Source organism: Halichoeres trimaculatus, unplaced genomic scaffold (assembly GCF_033239565.1).
Source record: "Halichoeres trimaculatus isolate MK-OKI-2021-1 unplaced genomic scaffold, fHalTri1.1 fHalTri1_scaffold_6, whole genome shotgun sequence".
Classification (NCBI taxonomy): Eukaryota; Metazoa; Chordata; class Actinopteri; order Labriformes; family Labridae; genus Halichoeres; species Halichoeres trimaculatus.
The window spans coordinates 22975300-22999118 of record NW_027437184.1 but is presented as its reverse complement, the minus strand read 5'-3'; the positions used below and the strand labels follow the sequence as shown (position 1 = coordinate 22999118).

General features: G+C 41.2%; 1 protein-coding gene across 1 annotated transcript; it reads left to right on the top strand.

Annotated features, from left to right (window-relative positions):
- The first annotated feature begins 2326 nt into the window (after nucleotides 1–2326).
- Nucleotides 2327–12346, top strand: LOC141791816 (excitatory amino acid transporter 3-like). Its single transcript, XM_074672471.1, has 13 exons — nucleotides 2327–2451; nucleotides 5266–5406; nucleotides 5893–5985; nucleotides 6929–7046; nucleotides 8514–8556; nucleotides 8644–8682; nucleotides 8792–8973; nucleotides 10083–10190; nucleotides 10727–10849; nucleotides 10926–11120; nucleotides 11229–11363; nucleotides 11973–12089; nucleotides 12231–12346. Exons 1-13 carry the CDS (start codon nucleotides 2379–2381, stop codon nucleotides 12274–12276), a joined length of 1413 nt encoding a protein of 470 aa, XP_074528572.1. The 5' UTR covers nucleotides 2327–2378; the 3' UTR covers nucleotides 12277–12346.
- The last annotated feature ends 11473 nt before the right edge of the window (nucleotides 12347–23819 follow it).

The following is a 23819-nucleotide window of genomic DNA, read 5'->3' as shown; positions in this document are numbered from 1 at the left end:
CTTCTAGAGGTGATGGCAGCACATTTAAACCATCAAACTATAAGTGCAACCCCACAATGTTTTAACTTCTTCCAGATAAGTGAAGTGACTCATGGCAGGAAAAAGCATTTTCTTTGGTCCCACACACGTTTGCGTTTTTAGATTTGTTTATCATTATTGCTCTGTGTTATAATAAGCTATGATGAACATAAAGTTTTCAAGTGAGACTTTAACCTAGCTACTTTAAGATTTAAAGTAGTCTAAGTAAAATGCTTTAAAACTTGTGGGAGATGTTAGCAATTAATAGGCATAAATAAACCTAAACATTTGAAAACAAAAACTGAAAAACAAAAAACAAAAAAAACATCTAGTATCATCAAGTAGACTGATTTTCTTTCAGCTCTTCCATCTGTGACTGGTTTCCAGCGATTTGGCTGTTACACAACAGACTGCTGCTGGTTTAATGAGATCTTGTAGGTATGAGTGGATGAGACTGTCTGGGTGCATTGCCACAGAATTAGAAACAGCAAGAAGTTCACAGGGTCGAGGAATGACCATTCATATCTGAGGCACCAGATCTGATGGGTTCTTATACAGACAGCATGTAAATTACACTGTACAAAGTTTCAATGAATAACCTCTAACACCATCTACTGGATCACAGTTGAAGTTACACTATATTATTGGAAGTATTTCCTCTACAACAGGGGTTTTCAAAGTATGAGACAGTGAGCCTCCCTTAACATTAAGTCACTTAGGCCTCCCTTATTTTGATAAAACAAATGCTAATAATGATAAATTAATAATCCACTCTGTGTTTCAACCGCAAAGTGAATGAGTGTTTGTTTTGAACACTCAGTCCTAATACAGTCTCCCAAATTTTAGTTAAAATGGTTAAGAATTAGATGAATTTGGGTCAATGCCTATTTCTGCATTTATTATGACAACATAAACATCAAACATAAAATTAAATAAGATGGCAGCTCTTGAGCCAAGAAAGAAAACATGGCCACTAAGGCAGCAAAGAATAAAAGTTAGAAGAAAATGCGATAAATAAATAAATACAATTCAATTATAGAGAAATAATAACCAAAGCTGTTTTAAGCACCTTTGAAATTCCTGTGAGGTTGGCCATTTAAAATATATTTCCTAACACAAATAGTCGATTAAAAATTCACAGTCAACAAAGAACTTATTGCGGCCTCAGAGAATCTGATCCAAGAAAAAAAACAACTTTAAATACCCATTGTTATTGCTGTGCAAAACACAGGCAGTTGACCTTAATTGCCCTTTAACTGACATAAGACACCCCCTGAAATGGCAATATTTCCACGGGAAGTACATCTCACCAAACTTCATTTAGCTGGGTTCATATGTTCAGATGCGTGTGCATGTGTGGGTGCGTGCCCCTGAAGAAAGGGATGTCCTAAAACCTCGGACATCATGTATTTTTGTACAGCATTAATAAATCGTAATCTCTTATCTCTAATCAATCATGTTTTTCCCTTTCACCATCATGGCTATGCATTTTTAACTCATTTCAACATTGACTCAAACATAGGGCTAGGCCTATTAAAATCAGGGAAACTTAGGCTATACAAATGCAAATCATGAACATCATCTCACACAGACCTTTTTTTTTTTTTTTAGCTAAGTGACATTAAAACAAGGCACCCAGAAATGATGTAGCAAGAAATCGCTGTTTCTGTTACGAAGATAAATTCAAGTCTGAAACACAAAACTATAGGCTATATTGACTTTTTATAACATGTTTCTCTGTAGCTTTACAGTTTACTCCAATTTTTTTTATTTTATTTTTTATTTTTTTGATGCTGAAGAAAAGGTCTTACACAACGAAATCATAACCTTACTTAACTTCTTAGTGAATCTAGAGAACAACTTCTTTCTTTCTTTCTTTCTTTCTTTCTTTCTTTCTTTCTTTCTTTCTTTATATATTCAGAGTAGATTGAACATATGTCCTACTCTTTATTATGTCTATGATCACTACAACCTCCTAGAGACGATTTCAAGCGGCCTTTTTTTTTTTGGATGAAACCAAGTACAAGGAGGGGGGTGGATGTTTTAGGGGTCAGGGTATAAGGAACACGTAGGGGACTTGCTTTGACTTGGAATAAAATGCTAGAGATAACACATAACATTATTAAACAATAGGGGGGTAGTCGGGAGAAATCACAAGTTTGGAGCACAGTGGGAAAAAGGGTTTAAAAAAGTTACTACCCTGCCCCAATCAGGAGGTCTGCATGATGTTTTCATATTAAATCTGATTTGAAACGTAATGCTTCGCAGACGGAATTACGGGAAGAGATATATTGAAAAAAGAGAAAAGAGATAAATTGGCCTGTTATAGGTAAGTAATTAAAGGTTAACTACCGTTTAAAATGGCAAGAGAAGCTTCTGGAAGCGACATCTCCTTTGACTTGGCATATAGCAGCATCACTGCCGTCGTCTTCGGTAAGTAAAACTGGATAAGCTAATGCGTGTTGTTCTTTTGTGGTACGTATGATATTGAATTTTGACATTTCAAGAATTTTTTGTCGATTTTTCAAGGTCTAACTCCTGCTAAAAGTGTATAACAATATTTCAACTCTTTTTGTCACCATAAAATTCCATAAACAACATGTTACAACAAGTCTCAAGCTGTTATAATATGTGATATTATTCTTCAACCGTCACAAACAGTAAGCCTGCGTTTTCAGTAGAAACGATGACGTCACCTTCCGCTTCGCTTTATGCATACAACAGGACAAAAGTACCCTTGTTACGATCGTCGCAAACTACTGTGTTGTGCGGATTCGGCGGTTTTCCGCCCAATTGGGCTACTTTTGATTACATCTGGCGGGGAAAAAATGCATTGGGCGGATATATAATATTTGGGCGGATATATAATATTTGGGCTGCTTTTGCCAACATCTGGCGTTATTTTATATTGTGGAAACAGCACAACAAACTGTTATTTTATGGTTTAAAAACAGTACAAATACAAAATTCAGAATACTTCATTCACTCGTATTATATTCAATTAAAAACACTTTTATTTGCAGTGAGTTATTCAGTTGCTATCAATGTCGCCATAACAACGTGACGTCACATCAACAAACTAGCATAGTGCGCCTACACAGAAGCCTGAGGCAGAAGCCCGAGCGCTTAACTTGGGCCTGTCACTGGGATACAGGAGGTGCATTTTTTCCACATTTTCTGTGAAATGCACTGTCTGTAATAATACAACTTGCCATTTGGGCTTAAATGTTTAATACTGTAAATGCATTTAAATCCACGTTTATTAAAATATTGAATGTTTTCGTGTGTAAAACACTATTGGGAGTTTTTTTTGCGGAAGTGGGCGGGTTTTGGAACGTGATTGGGCGGAAATAGCTCAACCATATCTGGCAACACTGGTTGTGCTTGTGCTGCTGAATCTGCCCACTGTCTTTCATCCAAATGTTTATCTGTTGCTCCACTTTTGCACTTTGTATGCATGCGTACTGCAGCGTTTTCAGGCCCTCAGCGTTTCAGTGTAAACGCAGATTCCCTCCCACTTTTTCACCGCTTTTTAGTGTTTTTGGATGAAACGTTGTTGTGTAAACGAGTTTACATACCCTTGCACCCGTCAATGCAGAAAATATTATTCATTTACTATTTATTTAATTTAGTGATGGTAACCCAGTTAAGCCATTAATTATCACATAATTATGTGTGGCCTTTTAAAAAAAAAATTATACTAAGAGCTGAAATCACCAACATGGCTCTCATCAACAGTGTATACATCACTTTTTTGGCTTGGTGTGTTTGTGACTTCCGATACTTCTGGAGCCAGCCTCAAGCTGACATTTGGGAAACAGCAGATTTTACCACTTCAGCCTTGTCTCGTATTCTTAGATCAGAGGTTGCTGCTGGGTTGACACACACAAGTTTTAATAGCCATTAGGAGTGAGTGTCCATGCCTGTGACTTTTTGATTGTAATCAGTGTCCGTGTATAATCAGTGAGTTTTTAAGCTCTCGAGAGATGCTGAAGGGGGCAACACCAAGTAATGAGAACTAATGGTGCGGCCACACCAAACGCGAATTTGCGGCGCAATTACATAAAAAGTCTATGCAAAGATGCGTTTAGCCGCCAATTTGCCTCGGGCGGCGCGACTCGCGCGTTTGGCGCGGCGAGTTTGGAGCGTTCACGCGTTTGGGCGGTAGACGCGAATTCGCTCGAGTTCAAAATATTCCCCCACAACGTCATTGTTTTGACAACGTTGGGGGGCAACTGCCGCCTGCTCCGGCTCCAACTCCGCCGGAGGATGGAGGAGAAAACAATCTGTGCGGTGAGTCATCATCCAGAGTTATACGATACGACGTGTGTACTCTACAGAGACCGGAAAAACAGGAGCAGGCTTGGTTGAAAGTCTCTGAGGAGACAGGTTTTGAATGTAAGTTCTGAAAACATTCGTTCCCAGCTGGATTTGCCTGCACGGGCTATCACTGAGTCCGACTGTGTTTTCCTCAGCGGAGTTTTGAGCCTGATAGAGAGGAGGAAAGTGCGGGGCAGGGGCAGAGCCAGGGAAAAGATGGAAGTTCTCTGTGCTCCTCTCTTTCCTCCACCCCTTCATTATCCTCAGGGAGACCTCCGGGAACATGGGTCGGGGGTTCGGGTGGTCGGGGGTACGGGGGGTCGGAGGTTCTGGGGATCGAGGATGAGGTCGCAGGGAACAGCCAAGCAGGGCTGGTGGATTACCAGGGAGAGGCAGCAGGCATTGATTGTGATCTCCAAAGCTTTCACACACTCTCCTGTCATGCTTTGGAAACCACAGCTCATTGTTTTTCAGCTGCTCTTTTGGACTTTCGGTCTTTAAATGAACGAGCTCTCTACTCCGCATGCGCAGTACCGCGCATTCGCGTGTTCGCGCCTCAGCTTGTCAAAAAAGTCCAGCGGTGAGACTCGGGCGTTCACGCGGCGCGTGACAGGCCATTTGCCCGAGTAAATTTGCGTGTTCGCGTTTGGTGTGGCCGCGGCATAAGAGTGCATTAACTTTGGAACAGGGACCATTTCATTGTTGTTTTATTTACTGTAAGTTTTGTGAAATGGTTGTGCTATTTTGCAATGCTTTATAGTTTAATGTGAACCCCATAAACAATAAACGAGATGTGGGCCCAATCAGTTGTGTTAAGTTGGGAATGTGGTTGGTTTAGCTTTGCCTCTACGACACATTCCACTCTCATCAGCTAAATTCATTTCTGTGCTTAACTGAAACTTTTCTCCCTTTGTGATTATCCTACAGGCATGGTGATAGGATTGCTTTTAAAGTCCACTTTCACACTGACTGCGCTCCAATTTGAGCTCCTTGCATTAGCAGGAGAGCTGGTCTTGCAGATGTTCCAGTGTTTGGCTGTCCCCGTCCTTTTTGCCAATGTTCTCTCAGGTAATATCACAAGGTTACTTTCTAACACAGTTCAACAATTCATATTCTCATTCTAATCCTTTAAAAGATGATTCACAACAAGACCACAACTTGGTGGATATGAGGAGAGGGTCTTTAGCTGCCTTTCCGTTATGCCTACAATTGCACTAAACATTAATATCACAATAAAAAATTGAAACAGCAAAATTTGGAAAAACCTCTCAGATTACAGTTTTTTGCGCTCTCACAAGGTGGTTTTTCAGAAGATTCGATTTTGAAGTTTATCTCAAAAGTACAATTGAAACACTTTTTTCACAAAATCATGCCACTACACGTGAATAACAACACACCTCTCTCACCTTCTCGGCCTCTTAAAATAGTCCCTAGTACGTATCCACTGCCACACGTATGGGCTCTGGTGTTTATATTGTAACAGCTGTGCTGCTGTTGGTCAGTGTTTTCCTGCCTGTTTTGGGTGGGCGGTCACGGCTGATGTTTTCTCCACAGGTGTTGTGACTCTGAGCTCGCAGACCACCGGGCACCTCTTGTCATACTCAATGGTATACTTTGGTGTCACAAATCTTCTGGCTGTAGTCACAGGTAAGACAAATCCTGAACTTGAGCCCTGTCAGGATAGGAGCTTTTTAATTGGCATAGATATATCCAGTTCTGGCACCTAGAGTTTTGAGGCCAGCTCAGACATTCAAAGTCATTATTTTGTCTCTTTAATGTGAAAACAGATTCAAACTGAGATGTTCACTGTGAATTTGAAGGAAGACCTTAAAAGAAATCTGTAAAAACCACTTGACTCCTGACAGGGCAGTGACCGAGCAGCAGCCTCCGGTCTAAAAATACGAGACAACGCTGAAGTGCTAAAATCTGCTGCTTCTACAGAGTCTGCTTGAGGCTGGCTCTGGAAGTACTGCCAAGCCAAATATAGTGATATTAACAGCAGAAATAAGCAAGTTCACAGTCTGGTACAAGAAGAGTCTTGCAACTATCAGCACACACTGTACGTAGCGGGGCGCCAGGACCATGGACAGCACTGCAGATTACACAACCACAAAAGCAGCAGCAGCTCAGAGGGCGCTGTTCTCTGCTCTCCAGTTGATGATTTGACAAAAGCAAACATGCACTGAGTGTCACCAGATATTTGAACCCTCTATGAGCTGGAAGCCTTTTTATGGAACTATGTGGTGACAGCACCATCTTCTAACTGAAGTCATACAGCCAACACTGACTGTAGCAGAAAAGCAGTTAACTGAAATTAAGTTTTGGGGCTGAGGCTGGGATCAGGTTATTTCCACCATGATTGATTTACTAATTTTTCCACAATTTTGGCATTTACCTCAATAGTTTATGACTTAGAACTTGATGGCAGCTTTATATTTTCCTTGTGGTGTGCATGTAAAACAAGTACAGATGTAATTAAAGTTTTCCTGTTTCCCATATCCCATGTTTTCTGATTAAAGTTAGGATCAGTAAAGAGAGCTTTTAGCGGCTACAGCCTTGTTTTTGTTCAACTGTGTCCTATATGTTGTAGGTTGGGCCTTCATGAAGTGGATTATGCTGAACGATGCCTACGCTGAAATGGAACATGAGGCGGGCAATGATGATCTTGGGTCCTTCTCCCTTTTTGGGACATTATTGGAACTAGTGATGTAAGAGAAAGAGCTTACTGTGTCATAATTAGATCAGAAACTCTTTGGGCTCCAATTTTGTAGACCAGGCGCAAGCGCAGGCGCACCTACCCTGCGCCGGCCTTCGCCGCGCGGACAGGGCGCGACCAGCGCACTTTGCAAATTTCCTGCAGTGCCAAGAGAGGCGCAGTCAAAGCGCAAAGGAGCGCTGAGCTGTGCGTCCACGCCTCCCTCCGAGCAAATGGCAGAGAGGAGGAGAAAAGCTGTGAGTGGGTTTAACACAGCCGAGCGCTGTTTTCACCAATCAAATGAGCGCCTCTCCCCGCCTTTAAATGCGCTGCGGCTTAGGCGCAGCGTCTGATTGGTCTGAGTGATCCCCAGCACAGCGGAAACAGTGTGCTGAAAAGAGCTGATAGCGGAGATGGTCAGAGCCGCTGTCCCTGCAGCAGGAGAACGGACAGCGGGGCGCATCGGAGGACACGAAGCGCGTCACCTTGTGGGCCAGCTCCCAGGACAGATTTAATCTGTTCCTTTGTCATTAATAGGAGTAAAAAATGAAGAGACAGTTACACAGCTGGCTTATCTATTCAGAATACTTTTGATCCACCTGCACTCCTGGTTTGTCATCGCCAAGCAGAACCTTTGGTGATACACTGTATACTCTCCCCGTGTCTCTGCCTCATCCTCCTTACAATAATGTACTCCATCTTTTTAGATCACGTTAAAAATAAAGACTAAAACAGAGAAATATGGGAAATCACAGGTAAATCCTGAGTGACAAACATTTATTTTGTCTCTTTTTACTTCGTCTTTTCTCTCCCTCTTTTCTTTGAATTAAATGAAATGAGAGAAGCCAGATATATACTCAGTATCAGATGTTAAGGCTGTTTATTGTTTAATTGTAAGATATGCATCAAACTTCCAGCTGCCGTCAGGTTAACTTTACATTATGACAAACGGCTTTAATCTGGCATCAGATGTGACAGGACAGTTAATATAGATGTAAGTGTATATGCTGGTTCAGACGGTTACATTAAATAGTGATTGCTGTGATTGTTTATTGCATTAAAATGTGCCTGACACTCTGGAAACCTGCCTCTGAGGCTTTGTTGACATGTGTGCACATGTGCGCCTGTCACCAAATGATAGCTGCAGGGGGTGCGCTCTGCTTTGCGCTGAAGATAGACCAGGTTGGAGCTGGCAAGCTTTCAGCGCACTTTTTTGGCACAAAATTGTCACTGCGCCAACATGAATCTGCTGACACCTTCCCCTGGCGCGCCATCACATCCATCTCTGCACAGACCGTCTGTCAAATTGTCAAATTGGCAGCGCACGGCGGTGCGCCGCACGAAATTAGCACTGCGCAGGGTGCGCCAGGCTTGCGCCCCTTGCGCTGCGCCACGAAATTAGAGCCCATTGTGTGTGTGAGTGTGCGTGTGTGTGTGTGTGAGGCGCACTGACATTGTGTATTTTGTTTGTTGTTTAAAGCAACATCCTCCTGCCCAACTCGTTGAGGGCGTGCATCCAGAAGGTCTGCTTTCATCCCTCTATGTGTTCGTTACATGCCTGTTGTAGTTATCAAACAAACACAGGTTTTTGTCTTTTATCTTTTGTTCAGACCCAGCTGGAGCTGATTGAGATCACTGGGGATGATCCAGTAAGTTGTTTTGTCCTTCTCTCTTCAATGTTTGTTCCATGATGTAAATGTTAAAAAGGCTTTTCTTTCTCAAACCACTCTCATTTACGTTTCTTCGGTCTCATTACAGGACGACCCTGACGTAGATGTCACGGACCACTATGTCGATGGGCCCAACATTCTGGGCCTGTTTATGTGGGCAATATTTCTTGGAGTTCACCTGATCCGAATGGGAGTAAACACTGGATTCATCGCCCAGAACATCAGTGTCGTTAATAAGATCACCAAAAAAAGCTCCAGCTGGGTTCGTTGGTGAGTAAAAGAACACACTTTAAAGGTACAGTTTGTAGAAATTGGAGTTTTGACGACATGGAGTGTCTGAAGTGACTCTCAGCCTTTGCAGATCAAAGGGGATCCTGAAGATGGCATCATTCGTTCTGATCATCATGTTGATGGGTGAAACAGGCAGAAAGCTCCACCACAGCCACATAGCCCTCTGGTAGCTCATGTTTTGTTTGACGGAGCTAGCCTTCAACACTGAAGCACAAATCCACCTCTGACTGTCAGAGAAAAGAAAACTCTCAAACAGAGAAACGCTGACGTTTGTTAGACTGTGCCATAAACGATTAACAATGACCTTTACAACCAACAAACGTTGCTAAGGAAGCGTTCTCCAACAGTACATGTCACCTTTACCTGTGGAGCAGACAACTTCAGCATCCTCCTTCAGACCCAACTTTTTCATTGATGACTCCCAGCTTGGAAACTCTACACCCATGATTACTCTCCTTTTAGTCATTGTCTGTTCTGGTTTCTTTTCATTTCTTCCTGACCTTTTTGGACCAAAACGACAACACTATACTCTCTCTTCTTCTTGTATAACAACAAGCATGTTGTCCTCACCTTGAGGGAAATCATCAAGCCCTACACTAGTTAGCATTGACATGCTACAGGCTGCTAACAGCTGATTTCACATGTAAACAATGCAGCCATGGTTACATGTAGGATCTGCAGACAAACACAGGAGAAAAGTAGTAAAAAATATCACTGAAGCCTCAAAAAGTTTGGTGTCCATGACCAACAAATGAACCATACAAAGTAATGATCCACTCCAAATACAAAGATGACGAAAAAGAGACGAAAAAAATTACAAGAAACAAACAAAGACGAGAGAGCTACTGCAACAGGCAGCTACTTGGGCAGCGCTTAGCAACGAAAATGCTAGAAGAGGAGTAGTCAGAAGTAGTCTGACTCATTTTGCCATGACATCTGAGTTATTTCTCTTCCATATTTACTCATGAACTTTCTCCTCCAAAACACAGGCACAGCGTTGCTGTTGTGGATCTTTTTTTGTTTTTTCATTTATGCATTTTTTTTTTTTTTTTTTATCTTGATCCATATTTCTTTGGTTTCTCTTCTAGCCTAATGCCATTCGGCATCATGGCGATGATCGCCACCACCATTGTTGAGGGTCAAGACTGGGAGAGGTTCTTCTTGCTGGGAAAGGTCACGGTGGTGATTGTTGCTGGGTAAGATCAAACCTTTCTTGGTCTGACAACTGTTCTTTTTTTCCCTCAGCTTTCTCTGCTCTTTATCTTAGGGGAAGCTCCGTAGTATGTGAAAAATTAGCTAAGCAACTAACAATAATCAGAGTGGTTACTTGGGGTCAATTTTGCTGTATAAGAGAGGCATCTTTGTTGTTCAGAGGCTGGTTTCACTGCAGAAATCCATGGTATTATATGTTTGACTTTGTGGTATTAGCCACAAAATCAAGAAATTCTGTTCCTAAAATGATGTTATAGTGGCCAAAAGTCTTACCCATGAGTGAGTGGTGATCCCATGAGATCTGGTTTGGACTGCAAACCGGTCAGTACAATTCACTGCAGCACGAGTTAGGTAACTTCTCTGTTCACTCTTGCCACATCCAATGCATTAACGCCCAAGTCTAGGTATGATTCAGTGCTCAATGCGGCGTCTATGTATGTCTACGGTCACAGGACCCTGGCTGCCATGAGAGTATGATCGATCGTATTTGGATTTGACCAGTTTCCATTATGTGTTTCAGGCTTCTGTTCCATGGAGCTGTAACCCTCCCATTGCTCCACTTTGTGGTCACCTGGCAAAACCCCTTCAGTGTTATCAAGGGTGTCTCTCCAGCCTTGTTTTCTGCATTTGTCATGTCATCCAGGTAAGGTAATGTACAACAGGTGTGGAAGAGGTGTGCAACAGATGAGCAGCGAAATCCCATATTGTGTCTTTGCAAGCTCTGCAACAATGCCCCAGACTCTGCACTGCTGCGAGGAGCGGCTCAGGCTGGACAGAGCAGTCACCCGCTCTGTGGTGCCCCTTGGAACGAGCATCAACATGAACGGGACGGCTCTTTATGAGGTGGTTGCGGCACTTTTCATCACCCAGCTCAACAGGCTCCAGCTGGACGCAAGCCAGACAGTCACTATTTTGTAAGAGACTTTTGCTCCCTATGTTGACCATTTAAGAAGAAATCCTGAAGAGGAAGTGCAGCGAAAATGTCAGGCTTAATACCACTCCCTCCTGGTTTGGATATGCAGGGTGACAGCGGGGCTGTCTAGCGTGGGAGCATCGGGAATCCCTGCCACAGGTGCAGTGACCACCATCTTTGTCCTGTCAGCAGTGGGTGTGTCTACCAAGGAAGTGGCCATTCTGGTGGCCGTGGAATGGATCCTGTAAGTTTTATTAATGGTTCAAAGCTGGATGGTGGCACATATTGTCCAGCTCCCTCTCTGTCTTTAACACATTTTGACTTTCCAAAAACAATCCCAGCAGCAGCAGTAGTAACAGGCGGCATGGTGTGTCTGCAGCAATCGTAACCTTTAAATTTGTCAGTGGTAGAAGAGCTGGTGTGTCCACTGACAGACTCAGACTGGCGCAGAAAGCTTTCTGAATACAGGCTTTTTACGGTGAAGGATAATATTTGAATATTAATTTCTAGAAAAAAAGAACAAGTTGATTTAAAAACTTCACAAAGCATCAGATTTGTGTAACACACCTTGGGAAAAAAAATCTCCTGAGGCAACAGTAAAAACGTGACTCTGCTTTCTTCTCTTTCCCATGATCCAACCCTGAATATAGACCCTCAGAGACTTTTTTTTGTTGGGTGGCCAAACACTCATTAGCTGCCAGTACAGCCTGTCTTACAGCAAACCTCATCATAAACAGACACGCGGCCTTTAATTTGAGCTTAAGCTGGCTTAATTATGTTTTGTTCCCATTTTGTGCTGAATGTATACTTCACATAGAAAATAAAAACTATTAAAGGTGCTGTATTTTCCCAGGGACCGCTTCAACACTGTCATGAACGTCTTGGGAGACTGTATTGGTGTTGCTCTGATAGACGCTCTGATGTTGGAAGATCTGGCAAGGACAGGCACTGAGGAGCAGGTAGAGCCAAGGTGAGCTGGATATGGGTAGATGGAGTGGTATTTGTTTGTTTGTTTTTTTGTTTGAACTCCAATTGCAGACCTTTTGTTTTCCTATCCTGAGCTTGTCTCATCCTTTTTTTACGTTGGTAAATTTCTTCTTTGCCTGGCCAGGACCGATGGTGCTGAAAATGGGGAGGAAAATGAGACCCAGGTCTGAGGCCGACAACAAGTAAATGCCACGTTGTGGAAATAAAAAAATGAGCATGTCAATTCTTGCATGGTTGAGCTTCTGAAATAATTCTGCATATCAGATATTCTCATTTATACCACAAGAGACGAACAGCAACAAGGCCTGTCACATGACAATCATACCAATGAGAGATTTGTGGTGGGTTAAACCAATTTTTAAATGATGGAGAGAGCCCATCAGCTAACAGATGCTTTTGTTGTGAAAATGTTTTCTGTCTGCACATCTCTGTGTAGGTAAGGGAAGAAAGTTCATCAGTGCCGTGGTTTGTCGTCAGAGAAGGATTTGAACTTCTGTTTGAATTGTGCAATAATCATGTAATAAATGTGGGAGAGAACAGGGGCGTCACTAGGATTTAGAGACGGGGGGGCTTCAGCCCCAGGAGATGCAAACGATCAAATGTGTAACAAACGAAACACAACACATAGAGTTAATAACTGCTCAACAGGTAATGTTGGGGGTAATGCCATGACTTTTACAGACAACACAATAATAGTTTTGTATTTTGAAGTCAGACTGATAAAATTTTGGCACATAAGTAACTAGAAAAGATTTAGAATATAATTTAAGGTTCTTTTATTAGTCTAAAAAATCTCTTAAAGGTCTTGCTCCTTTATATTTATCAGATTTGCTTTTATCATTTGAGCCAAGTAGGGCTCTCAGGTCATCAGGTGGTCGACTTTAATGGTACCTAAAGTAAGAACTAAAACACTTGGGGAAGCCTCTTACTATTATTATTTCCCCCATCTGTGGAACAGCCTACCTCAAGACCTGAGGGTAGCTCCAACTGTTCATATTTCTAAAAGTAAACTCAAGACCTGCCATTTTAGTCTGGCTGTCAGCTGATTGTATTTAGTATAATTTATTGTTAATATTTTATTTATTTAAATCCTTGTAACCTGTTTTATTTCTCCCTTTTAGACCAGATCTATCACTTCTAATTTTATGACCGGCTCTGCTTTAGCTATTTTTATTACCCACCGAGTTAGGCTATCTCATTTTTACCATATTACTTATTCAAATTTTATTTTGTTTATTTTCAGTGTCCTACAGACAAATTACTCTATCTTTAGACTCACCTTTCCAGTGGAGGTCTCTCCCCTCTCATTCTCTGTGCTCCTCTGCCCTGACTCCTACAGATCAATAGGGATGGCGAAGTGATTATTGTTAATGTATTATTATTGTTATATTCATCACAATAATATGATGATAATAATAATCATAAACTACTGTTAGCAGAGGGCTGGAGTCAATTGTTAACTACCATCAGTGATAAATACTTAATTTTTGGAAAAACTTCCTGATTCCATTCTAAAGACTTCTTGTGTCTTTGCTTTACTCCTGAGTCCATGACAAGAAGCTAGACTCCATCCTTTTGACTGTCCGTCCAGTAACAAGGAAGAAGAGACGGATAAAGCCAGCCCACCGCTCCTAGCTTAGCTCAAACGCTGGGAGCCAATATGAAAGTTTAGCCTGTCTCTGCCTCATCAGATAAACTCTTCAGCTCTCCAAACGGTCTTGAGTGCCCTCTGTGAGTCGATTTTACCTCATTAGTTAAGCTAACTTCTACTATCAAAGTGTTATCTCCTTCCACTACTAAAAAGAGCCTTTGTTTCGTAACTTTTGTTGTCCTAGCACCGGGATGGTTTTCGCGAGAGATGGGACGTTCTCCAACGAGTCAACTCTTTTGAACAGCGCTTTTCAGTGAACAAAAATAACTGATTCGCTGCTCTGTGTCAGCCCTCTGTTTGCAGGCCATTACTGAATACAAATTGCCTGCACATTTCAGATTGAACAGCTCACTCACGACTGTCAATCCCTTTCACAGTTCATTTGAAAAAGCTATACAAAAGACTCGACTCGTTCACAATTTAACATCTCCCCCGAAAAACCAGAGCGGGTGTGAGTAGTACGTTGAAATCACCTCAAATCATTTAGGGGGGCTTGATTATACTTTAGGGGGGGCTTCAGCCCGTCAAATTAGGCCTAACGACGCCACCGGTTCAGACATTGGTTATGGTGAGGGTTAGGATGGGGTCATGGACTCAGGAGTAAAGGTTTTGGGCATTTATTTTCATCCTTTTCAAACTTTCCTGAAAATTCACGAGATGTAGCCCAAGGGCTCCGGTCTTACCGGAGAGCCACTGTCAGGTCCCAAGTAATGTCCCCAGTGCATTTTCTCTAAAGTGGGTCTCGGGTCCAACTTTCGGGAAAACAGGCTTTTTCAAGGGCCATTATGGCAGAGCTAAAACGGCTTTTTTTTCACCATTTTTCCATTTGGGCCAAAACTCTGTTAGACATAGCCCAAGAACTCTGATACTCCTAGAGGAGCATTGTCAGCTCCCAAGGAGCGCCCAAGTTTGTTTTCAATAAACTGTTTCAGGCCCAACTTTCAGAAGAAACAGACTTTTTGGCAGGACATTTCTGTAGGGCCAAAAGGGCCATTCCACCCTTTTTCAAATTGGGCTGAAACTTTCAAAGACTTAGCCCAAGGGCTTCAATGCTCCTAGAGGCCACTGTCAGGTTCCCTGTGTGTTTATATAAAAAGGTCCAACTTTCAGAAAAAAAGGCTCTTTTCACAGGCCATTTTGGTAGGACCAAAAGGGCATTTTTTGCCCTTTTTTCCAATTGGGGCAAAACTCTACAAGATGCAGCCTGAGGATCCTGACGCTTCTAGCGAGCCACCATCTGGTTCCTAGAAGCGTCCCTAGTGTGTTTTCTCAAAACCAGGCTTGGGATCCTACTTCAGGGAGGAAATGGCAGGCTTTCTTGGCAGGACCCCCAAAAAAGAACAACACATGTATCAAACAGCTCACTACACATCTGTAAATGTTAGACACCACAGTGAAACTCCATATCTTAGGTATTACAATCGACTATCCCACGGTGGACTAGTCACTGGCTTAATTAGCCATGTGCTCCAGTGCATGTAAAGCACTCCCCAGTGCAGAGCATGGGGAAGAGTAGTCTTACACAGAAAGTAGGTTTATCTTATTTACACATTTTTAAATGTAATAGAACTCAAAATGACTGCAGATGAAACACATCAAGGAGTATAGCATGAAATGGCGACAATGTACTGACACCAATTAAATTAAATTATGACCAAATTTCAGTAAAGGGTGCTCTGCATTGTCATAAATTTAACTGGCTGGCTGTATGTAGTGAAAGCACAGGCCTTCTCCAAAGCTACAGGCTAACAGCTAACTAGCTTTAGTTAACAGAAGCAAGCAGACAGTAACACAAAGTTTTATTTTAGGAAACAGTGCTTTCTGTACTCCAGTATTCATTTGTTTCATGTGATACATTTTACATTGAAGTGAATCTAGGACATAAAATTCAAAACCAGCAACCTGTAGCTAGTGACTAGCAATCAGTGATTTATAGATAATCTGAGCAGCTGAAACTAGAAACTAACTAAATGTCAAATGGACCTTTTTTAAAACTTTCTATCAGCTAAGGTCACTCACACTTTAGGAAGTGTGTGTGACCTGCAGTTCCTAAAACAACATATGAGAGGCCTAGTGATAAAAAGCATAAGGAGTATCAGAGGATGGTCCTGAGCTACTTTAAAGCATTTAATGGTTTGGGGCCCAGCATTGTGGTCTCACAAGGATTCATGGCCTTATACCGTTGGTGGGCTACCGGTGGTATGGCCCCACCAAGTGAGAAATACGAAAACACGCACACACACAAACAAACAAACACACACACACACACAGCCTTCACAAGCCTTCTGCTTTCAGCCCACTGATTCAGTCTGTCTGTGTTCTCAGCCGGCTGACTCATTGTGCCTGAGTCTGTCCAGCTCATGGTCTTCTTTCTATTTTCATCGTGTCCTAACATGGAAATGCTGTGACCTTGTGTCTTCTGTTGGACCACTGCTTATATGTTTCTGTGTGTTTTATCATGTACATGTGATTAAATGTGTGAAGGCATGCTGAGAGTCACCCTCCCTTTGAAGCATCTGATAGAAGTCATGTAAACCTACATCACATTTTTGATGATATAGGAAACTTGCTGGCTTTCTACTGGTTTATCCTCCAAAAAATGATGCTGGTAGAGTGAGTTAAACTGAAGGAAAGATATGGAAAAAATAGACAGAAAGGAGGCACATGTTACTTAAATTACAGCTCTGAAAGTGATTGTATTTTCCTCCTAATGAATAAATAAAATGTTCTGCACTGACAGTCATCGGTCGCATACAAAGAAGCTGAACTGACAGATTCACCTTTTGCTGAACTGTCTGCTTTTTCACATTCCATAAACGTCTTTGGCAAAAACTGCAGAGCAAATATTTTATGAAGTCCTGAAGGACTATTTAGATGGGAAATTGGCCCCTCGATGGAAACATCTTGAGGTTAATATGAAGAAGAAGAAAAGCTCATTGGTGCAATGGAGCATGGCAGCACTCTATGAGAGATTTTTAAAGTTTTCAAAGCAATCTTCTCTTTTTCAGCAAGTTGATAGACTCTCTTTGTACCACTGAGTTCCCTGAGAAGGATCCATTTCTTGCAAATGTCTTTCAAGATGATGAAAAGTTAAACACTGAGCTCTGAAAAGGAACAACCCCTTATCTCTGCAGCATCCAGATAACACATACAGGTTTCTTGACCTAAAGGTGCAGTCCTCCAGTTCTTGTTTCATCAATATGTTACCTTTTTAACAACAAGGGAGATGTATTTTCAAGCACAGGATTTAAAGAAAAAAATCCTGGCATTTCAAATTAACTTCTCCAGCTCACTGTCAAATAAGCACACAAATATCTGCCTCTGACCGTCTGCCAGCAAAGCTATCAAAAGTAAGCACTCACACTTTAATGCAGAGTTATTTTGTAATACAGAATTATGATTGTACACTAAGTGACATTTCATCTTCTTCAGGACCTCCAAATTGGCTGAACATCTTTGTAGTCCCAGGATAATAAAGCTCATCTGTACAAAACAATATTTTTTTAAAAATGAAGTCAAACACAAATTTATTGGCTTTCATAGTTAAAGTTAGTGGCATTTCTGATGTAGCTTTCCTTCTTTGTATAGTCCTCTGACCCCATTTCCCTCCCATCAGCTCACATAAACAAAAATATTCCCTTGGCCTCCACCAGGCAGAGTTTATTTTAGCCACTTTCAGTGAGCACTTCAATAAGGACTCTGCTCTCTATCTTCATGCGTGGCTGCACTTTTTTTTAAAGCTAGTTTGGGTCAAAGAGGCAGCCAAGGACAGGCTGATAGCAGTTAAAATTTAATGAAAAATGAATGAATGCAGAAAACAAACTAAACTATAATCAAGGCCAATGACGTCTTTATTGACAAAGAAAAATATGCTGCAATCTACATATACATAATGATTATTCAGACATTTATTTCTTTCTGTCACTCTGAATGTGTACACAAAATAGAAATAAGTGAAACAAACCCTGAGAGTCATGTGATATGTTTTACACAAGCCTTTTATTCCATTGTTACATATCAAAGATGTACCCTACCCTACATCTGCAGCCAACCCCATAATTCTATCTCTTTGTTTTGACTCAGTGGCTCTTGTCGCACGTTTGTTTACTTCTCAGTTGCAATTACACACTTGAACTCTTCTGTTTATACTTCTTACACAAAAAAGCTCATCAAAGAAACTAAGCTAGCTTGATAGCCTCAAAGCTGTTTGATGAGGGGAAACGGATAAAGAGGTAGAGGGCAATAGTGAACACACAGGTCCTGGTTGTGGCTAAAATTAATGAGGTCATGAAACTGTCTTCTCTGTTCATGCCTGTCTGCTTCTATTTCAAAAAGTGTCTAATGTGATATCATTGCAATGAAACATTCAAATGAGCAGCTGCAACTGAAAGCATTAACAATAGGTGTGCATCACAAAGGAGGAGCTAGTTATGGGCATTTGCTTCACAATACAACTGAGCATTATAAGTCCTCCACTCTGGCCATCCTAAATGAACATGGGGTCATTGTTTAGCTAATTGTCGGCAGCTGTGTTCATTCATGGTGACATCACAGTAGGCTCTTGTTTCAAAGCTCCTAAAGCAACACTTTGAGCTCCTTATGCTGGTGTTGGTATTGGTTTTTACTGAAGAACTAGTGTCAACTACTGGCTTCTTCTAAAGAAATGACCTTAGACATCTTTACAAAGCTTCAAACTGTGGGTGTGCATGACATGAAAAAAAAGCTTTTTTCAAAGGTTAAACTTGCAATCAGGAAATTCCTCAAGCTGATCAGAGAAACTTCCTGACATCCTTTACACCGCTTATCCTGTGCAGGGTAGCGATGGCTGGAGCCTATCTAAGCTGTCACTGGGCGAGACGCGGGGGTACGCCCTGGACTGGTTGGCAGCCAATCACAGGGCTGACAGAGACAGACAACCATTCACGCACACGCTCACATTTACGGACAATTTAGAGTGACCAATTAACCTGATAAGCATGTTTTTGGACTGTGGGAGGAAGCCAGAGGACCCAGGGAGAGCCCACGCATGCACGGGGAGATCATGCAAAGTCCACACAGAAAGGAGGCTGGGAAACCAACCGGTGACTGTCTTGCTGTGAGGCTGCAGCGCTAACCATTGCGCCACCGTGCAGCCCCTTTATTATCATATCTAACCATTTATCTAATTAATATATGGCGTAATTTTTTTTTAATCTCTTTTTTTTCATATCTTTCATATCTTGTTATATCGTAACTTATTGCACCTCCGTTTAGTATTTGTATGGATCAACTTGTGTCAAAGCATTTCAAAATCTTTTAAAGAGTATTGCATCATTGGGAACAGAATATGGCCATTAGAATTTTATATCAGTGCTACACAGTCACCTGTAATCAGGCTGAAATATGCAGCTGCTATCAAAGTTGTTGGTTACACCTGAGTCAATGCGTGTTCAGGGGGAAGATCTATTGCAGGATTCTTGCAGGAATTAGCACCTGACTAGACTACAGCTTTATGAAATTAGAGTGGCAACACGCCGACAAGATAAAGGTCAAAATAATGATGCAAGGAAAGCAGCACATGTTGAATAGAAACACACACACACACACACAAACAAACACACACACTCACACACACACACACACACACACGCACCAGCAATCTCTCTCTTACACATACAAACACTGAGTCTTTTTAATGGCACCAAGTATTCGTGCAGGGAGATAGATATGGGGACACAAAGCCAGCAGTGAAAATGTGGGTAAACATGTGCTGGACCTGTTAATGGGAGATAAAATAGCTCCTCACTGCTGCAGTGCAGTGCTATCAGATGATATCCAGCTTTAGAGGCAGAGCAGTGCCCACAAATGGGAAAAGGGAAAGAGAGCTAGGGAGAGAATAATCTTTTGTCAGATAATCTGCTCTGTAATACAAATGAAATTTTTACATCATGTGATGTCATGTTTTAGTTTTGTTTTTTGAAAGACTTCTTCAGCTTTGAGGCGGCTACTGGTCTCCATTTTAGTCTGCTATTTTAGTGAAGTAGGTTCAAGTTTGAAAATGTGCCCCAAACTGTTGAAGTGCCCCTATGTTTTTTTTAATCTTGGCCAACTTTAGCTGTAAAAACTTACATCTCAAAGAGCTTTTTCCAGAAAAACCTAAAAATGGGGGCACTAAATGGAAATGCATCTGGTATCTAGTGCTTGGGTTTATTCAAATGTTGGTCAGAGTTTCAGCTCTGTGAGCATGATTTGGTGAACATAACTACAGATGTAGTGAGCAGATGCTTCAGAGCGCATTGATGGGCTCTCTTGTTGTATTACCTGTTCCACCCATCTTATCCATGCTGTGAGCTTGGTACCTGATGGAAGTTGTGTGATGGAAAATGAGCTGGTGCGTGAAATCAGGAGAGGTGAAGTTGCCAAGTGAGTTAATCCAAGACGGCCTGTGAGAAAGAGAGACATTATTTTGTGAACAGGGGAGGTGAAAGTGCTGTCTGGCTCTCTAAAACTCTCACCTGTCCTTGTGATTTCATTAGATGTGCTAACTGATCTCTCTTCACAAACTGTTAAATCCCAATGGGGAGTACATGAAACACTGTTAATTGAAGACACATGATTGAGCTGAGAGATTTACATGTGTCATCTTGCAGCTTAAATGAGGCAAAAGTCTAAAACTGGTGCTATCATCATTCCTGCTTGTTGCAGGATGTAATCATGCTCCACTTGTCCCTGTCTTCCTGTGTATTACTTTGTCACATTGAATCATTTTTCCTGTACGTATTCTTGTTTTTATATGGCAGTGAAACTATTTTATCAGGCAAGACAATGATTACTGAAAGCAGTCTGTCAATATCTACCATGATTCATTATGATACAAGTCACTCTTCATGCCCAGAATCCCATATGCATTTCAAAAAGTATTGACATTTTCAACAGATTTTACCAACATACTTCTTTCCTGTTCCAATCAATCTTCCTGACAGGTGTTGACACTTTCCTGTGTACGTTTATTAAAGACAATAGCAGAGGTGACTCTGACGGCTTCTGGCAGAGTGGCACCAGCATTGATGAAAGTGTGGCTCTCCCTGCAGTGGGTGAAAACAGCCGTATTGGTGTCGCCTGGAGTGATATTTGATCTTCAGAGTTCAGCCAGGATTCACTACCTTGACTTAAATCAAAAGTGCTGAGATAGAGACTGTGATGGATGAATGCCAAGAAAGGCTGCCAACTGCTTGTTTCAGTACAAGGCAAAGTATATTCTAAAAAAGCTTGTCTCCTCATCACTTACATAGTTTATTAAGAGGTCACAGCATTTGTTGGTGTCTTTGCAACTTCATTTTTTTTAACACAAGTTGACAGCCTTCCACTTTTTGAAACATTTGCTCACCCAGCCCAGGTGTCAAAATGCCTTTGGTACATGTCCAGCTCCTAACAGCACAAATCACTTCCATTTTCTTATTCTAATGAATTACATTTCAAGGTAATCCTCCCTGGAAAAGTTCTTCTCACCCTGTGCCGTTTTCAGTACACACTGTTCATTTCCCCACAGCCAGCCTTTGAGCTGAGAGACAGAGATTTCACACGTTTTTAGTTTGTGCAGACAGAGACCACACTGCGACATCGATCCTCATTACAGAGAAACATATTAGGCTTGTCAAAAAAAGGTCTCAACAGAATGAGGTGTTAATATTCAATTTGTTCACCATCATTTTTTGTCTAATGCTTTATTCATGGCACCAGCACGCTTGTCTCTTCCATTACTGCTGCTGTAATAAATGACACATTCACACACATGCAGTGAACGCAGGAACAGCCCTTGCTTTGAGATAAGTGAGGTTAAACTTTAAGTGTTCATTCCAGCAGCGCGTAAGCTGCAGTGGGTGGGAGTTGTGGATGAGGGGCTAAGCTTTTTAAATGAAAAGGATGCAATGCTTTGTGAAATGTCTGCTGGCATGAGTTCCTTCTGTGTTGGGATGTTCAGATCTCAGAGAAAAGCAAGTTTAGTATTGATTTAAAAAAAGCCTAAAAGATACTAATCAATTCCCTTAATTCACAAGTTTTGTAAAAACTGAGAAAAAGATAAATATTTGAAGGCACTGTAACTCTAATATTGTGCTGACTCTGGTGACCCCTTTGGAAAAAATCAAGAGTTTTTCTTTTCGGACACTACAGTTACATAAAAAAATAAAAAATAAAATAAAATAAGAGTACTTTAAATTCAGTCTAAAAATTCTTTCCACCAAAGTGTTTTTAGATCACATTGCATGACTCAAATGAAGAACAGTGTTGTGGGTGAGCACTGGTATATTGGATAGTGGAGAGCAGTCGAGTTAGCTTATTCACATTCAATCTCTTTCAGCCTGTGATAGAACCATCCAGTATCAGTATTGCCATAGAACAGATGCTTTGTGGTTTTCATTAAGCTGACAGAAAAGATGATTACTGTAAAGTTGTATAGATAAAATTTTGAAACCCATTTCTTTGACATCGTTTCACATTTATAAAAAAATGTTAAAAATTTGTGTCGAGAGCAAACTATAAAGAATAAAAAAGAGCTGTTATCATATTTTGCTCAGCTCACCTTTGTGATGGACTTGTGCAAGATTAAAAAATGTGTTTGAACAGAACTAAAGCTTTTCTATTTTTTTTTCTACCTCTGTAAGGCATTATTAGCACTAAAAGGCTCAGTGACATTTTTCCCTTAAGCACATGAAACATGCTCTCAAGGAATAATGTCACCAAATCTCATGACAGTAAAATCATCCTCGACTTCTGTGTGAGCTCTGCCAGTGGAAGGCAGTGAGAATCTCACAAACTTCTGACTTCTGTAGATTCTACAGGAAAGCTTGATAAGTCAGCACAGAGAAAACAAATTAAAAAATCAATACGTTGTCATTGTCTTGGTGTGATTATTACCCTTATAGGGTTATATTTAGACAGGAACCATTTTATTCTAATGCTTTAGTTGGCTATGAAAGGATGAACAAATGCAGTTTCTTATGGGGTGGGAGCACATTAAGAGATTAAGATTAACCATTGACTGTGTCCTTCAAATCTATTTCATTAAATGAGAGCGCAGACAGATGGCCCAAATATCATCTGTACAGAATTCATAATCCTCCAGTACTAAGAAATGAGATGAAGAGAGATGGAGTAAAACCTGTCTGTATGTGAATGAACATCCATAACTGAAATTTTTCTTTTCCTTTCTGCTGTGCAGAGATTAAGCAAACATAAAGGTACCATATAAATGTTGGTTCTCCTAATGTTAAGTCATTTTACAAGCAGGGAAACTTCAAAATGTGGTTTGTTCTGTTGTAGTACAGTAATTTTGCCATGGGGTGGCACTGTTTTCTTTTTTTTTCTTTTTACTCTGCCTGTCTGCTGTAAGATTGGTACAACTATGAAACCTATACACCTATACATCTTGATCATTTTATGTCAAATACATGTATTTTTTCCCTCTTTTTCCCCATTATCTCATGTGGTGTAAATATAAATATCTCTATGTGAAACTGAAGCACAGATCACCAGCAGTCCCCTGACCAAGCTGTGATACAGCTCAAAAGCACAGACTCAGTTGGAGCAGTGTAGAACATTTTTGCAATGTTGAGGGGATCCTACATTTCTTCAGCTTCCTAAGATGGCATGGAAACTGCCTCGTGCCAGTTTCCATCATAAGGTTTATAAAGTGTAAAAATATTTGAGATGTCCATTCTGGGGTATTTGTAGGTGCCAACAGCCCCCACATGGGTGTCATGAATTATGACTTATGCTCCAGAGTCAATTAAAGTCAGAAAGTGCAGCTGTCAGAACAGCAAGGAGAGCTACTTGTGGAGCAACATCCTACCCTGCAACCTAGAAACCAGCAGCAAGGAGACAAGATGAGACCACAGTGGGTATAACATATGGACATTGTATCTGTGACATCAACCATTTGTTTCTGATACAGAGTTTTGAAGACTATTGTCCACTGTAGCCGTATTGGAATTGCTGAACTCAACCTTGCTTTATTCCAGTTTGGATAAGGCAAAGTGGTGGGCTTTTAGACTCCTTGCAAACAGCTACAGGGTGCTGGTCTAT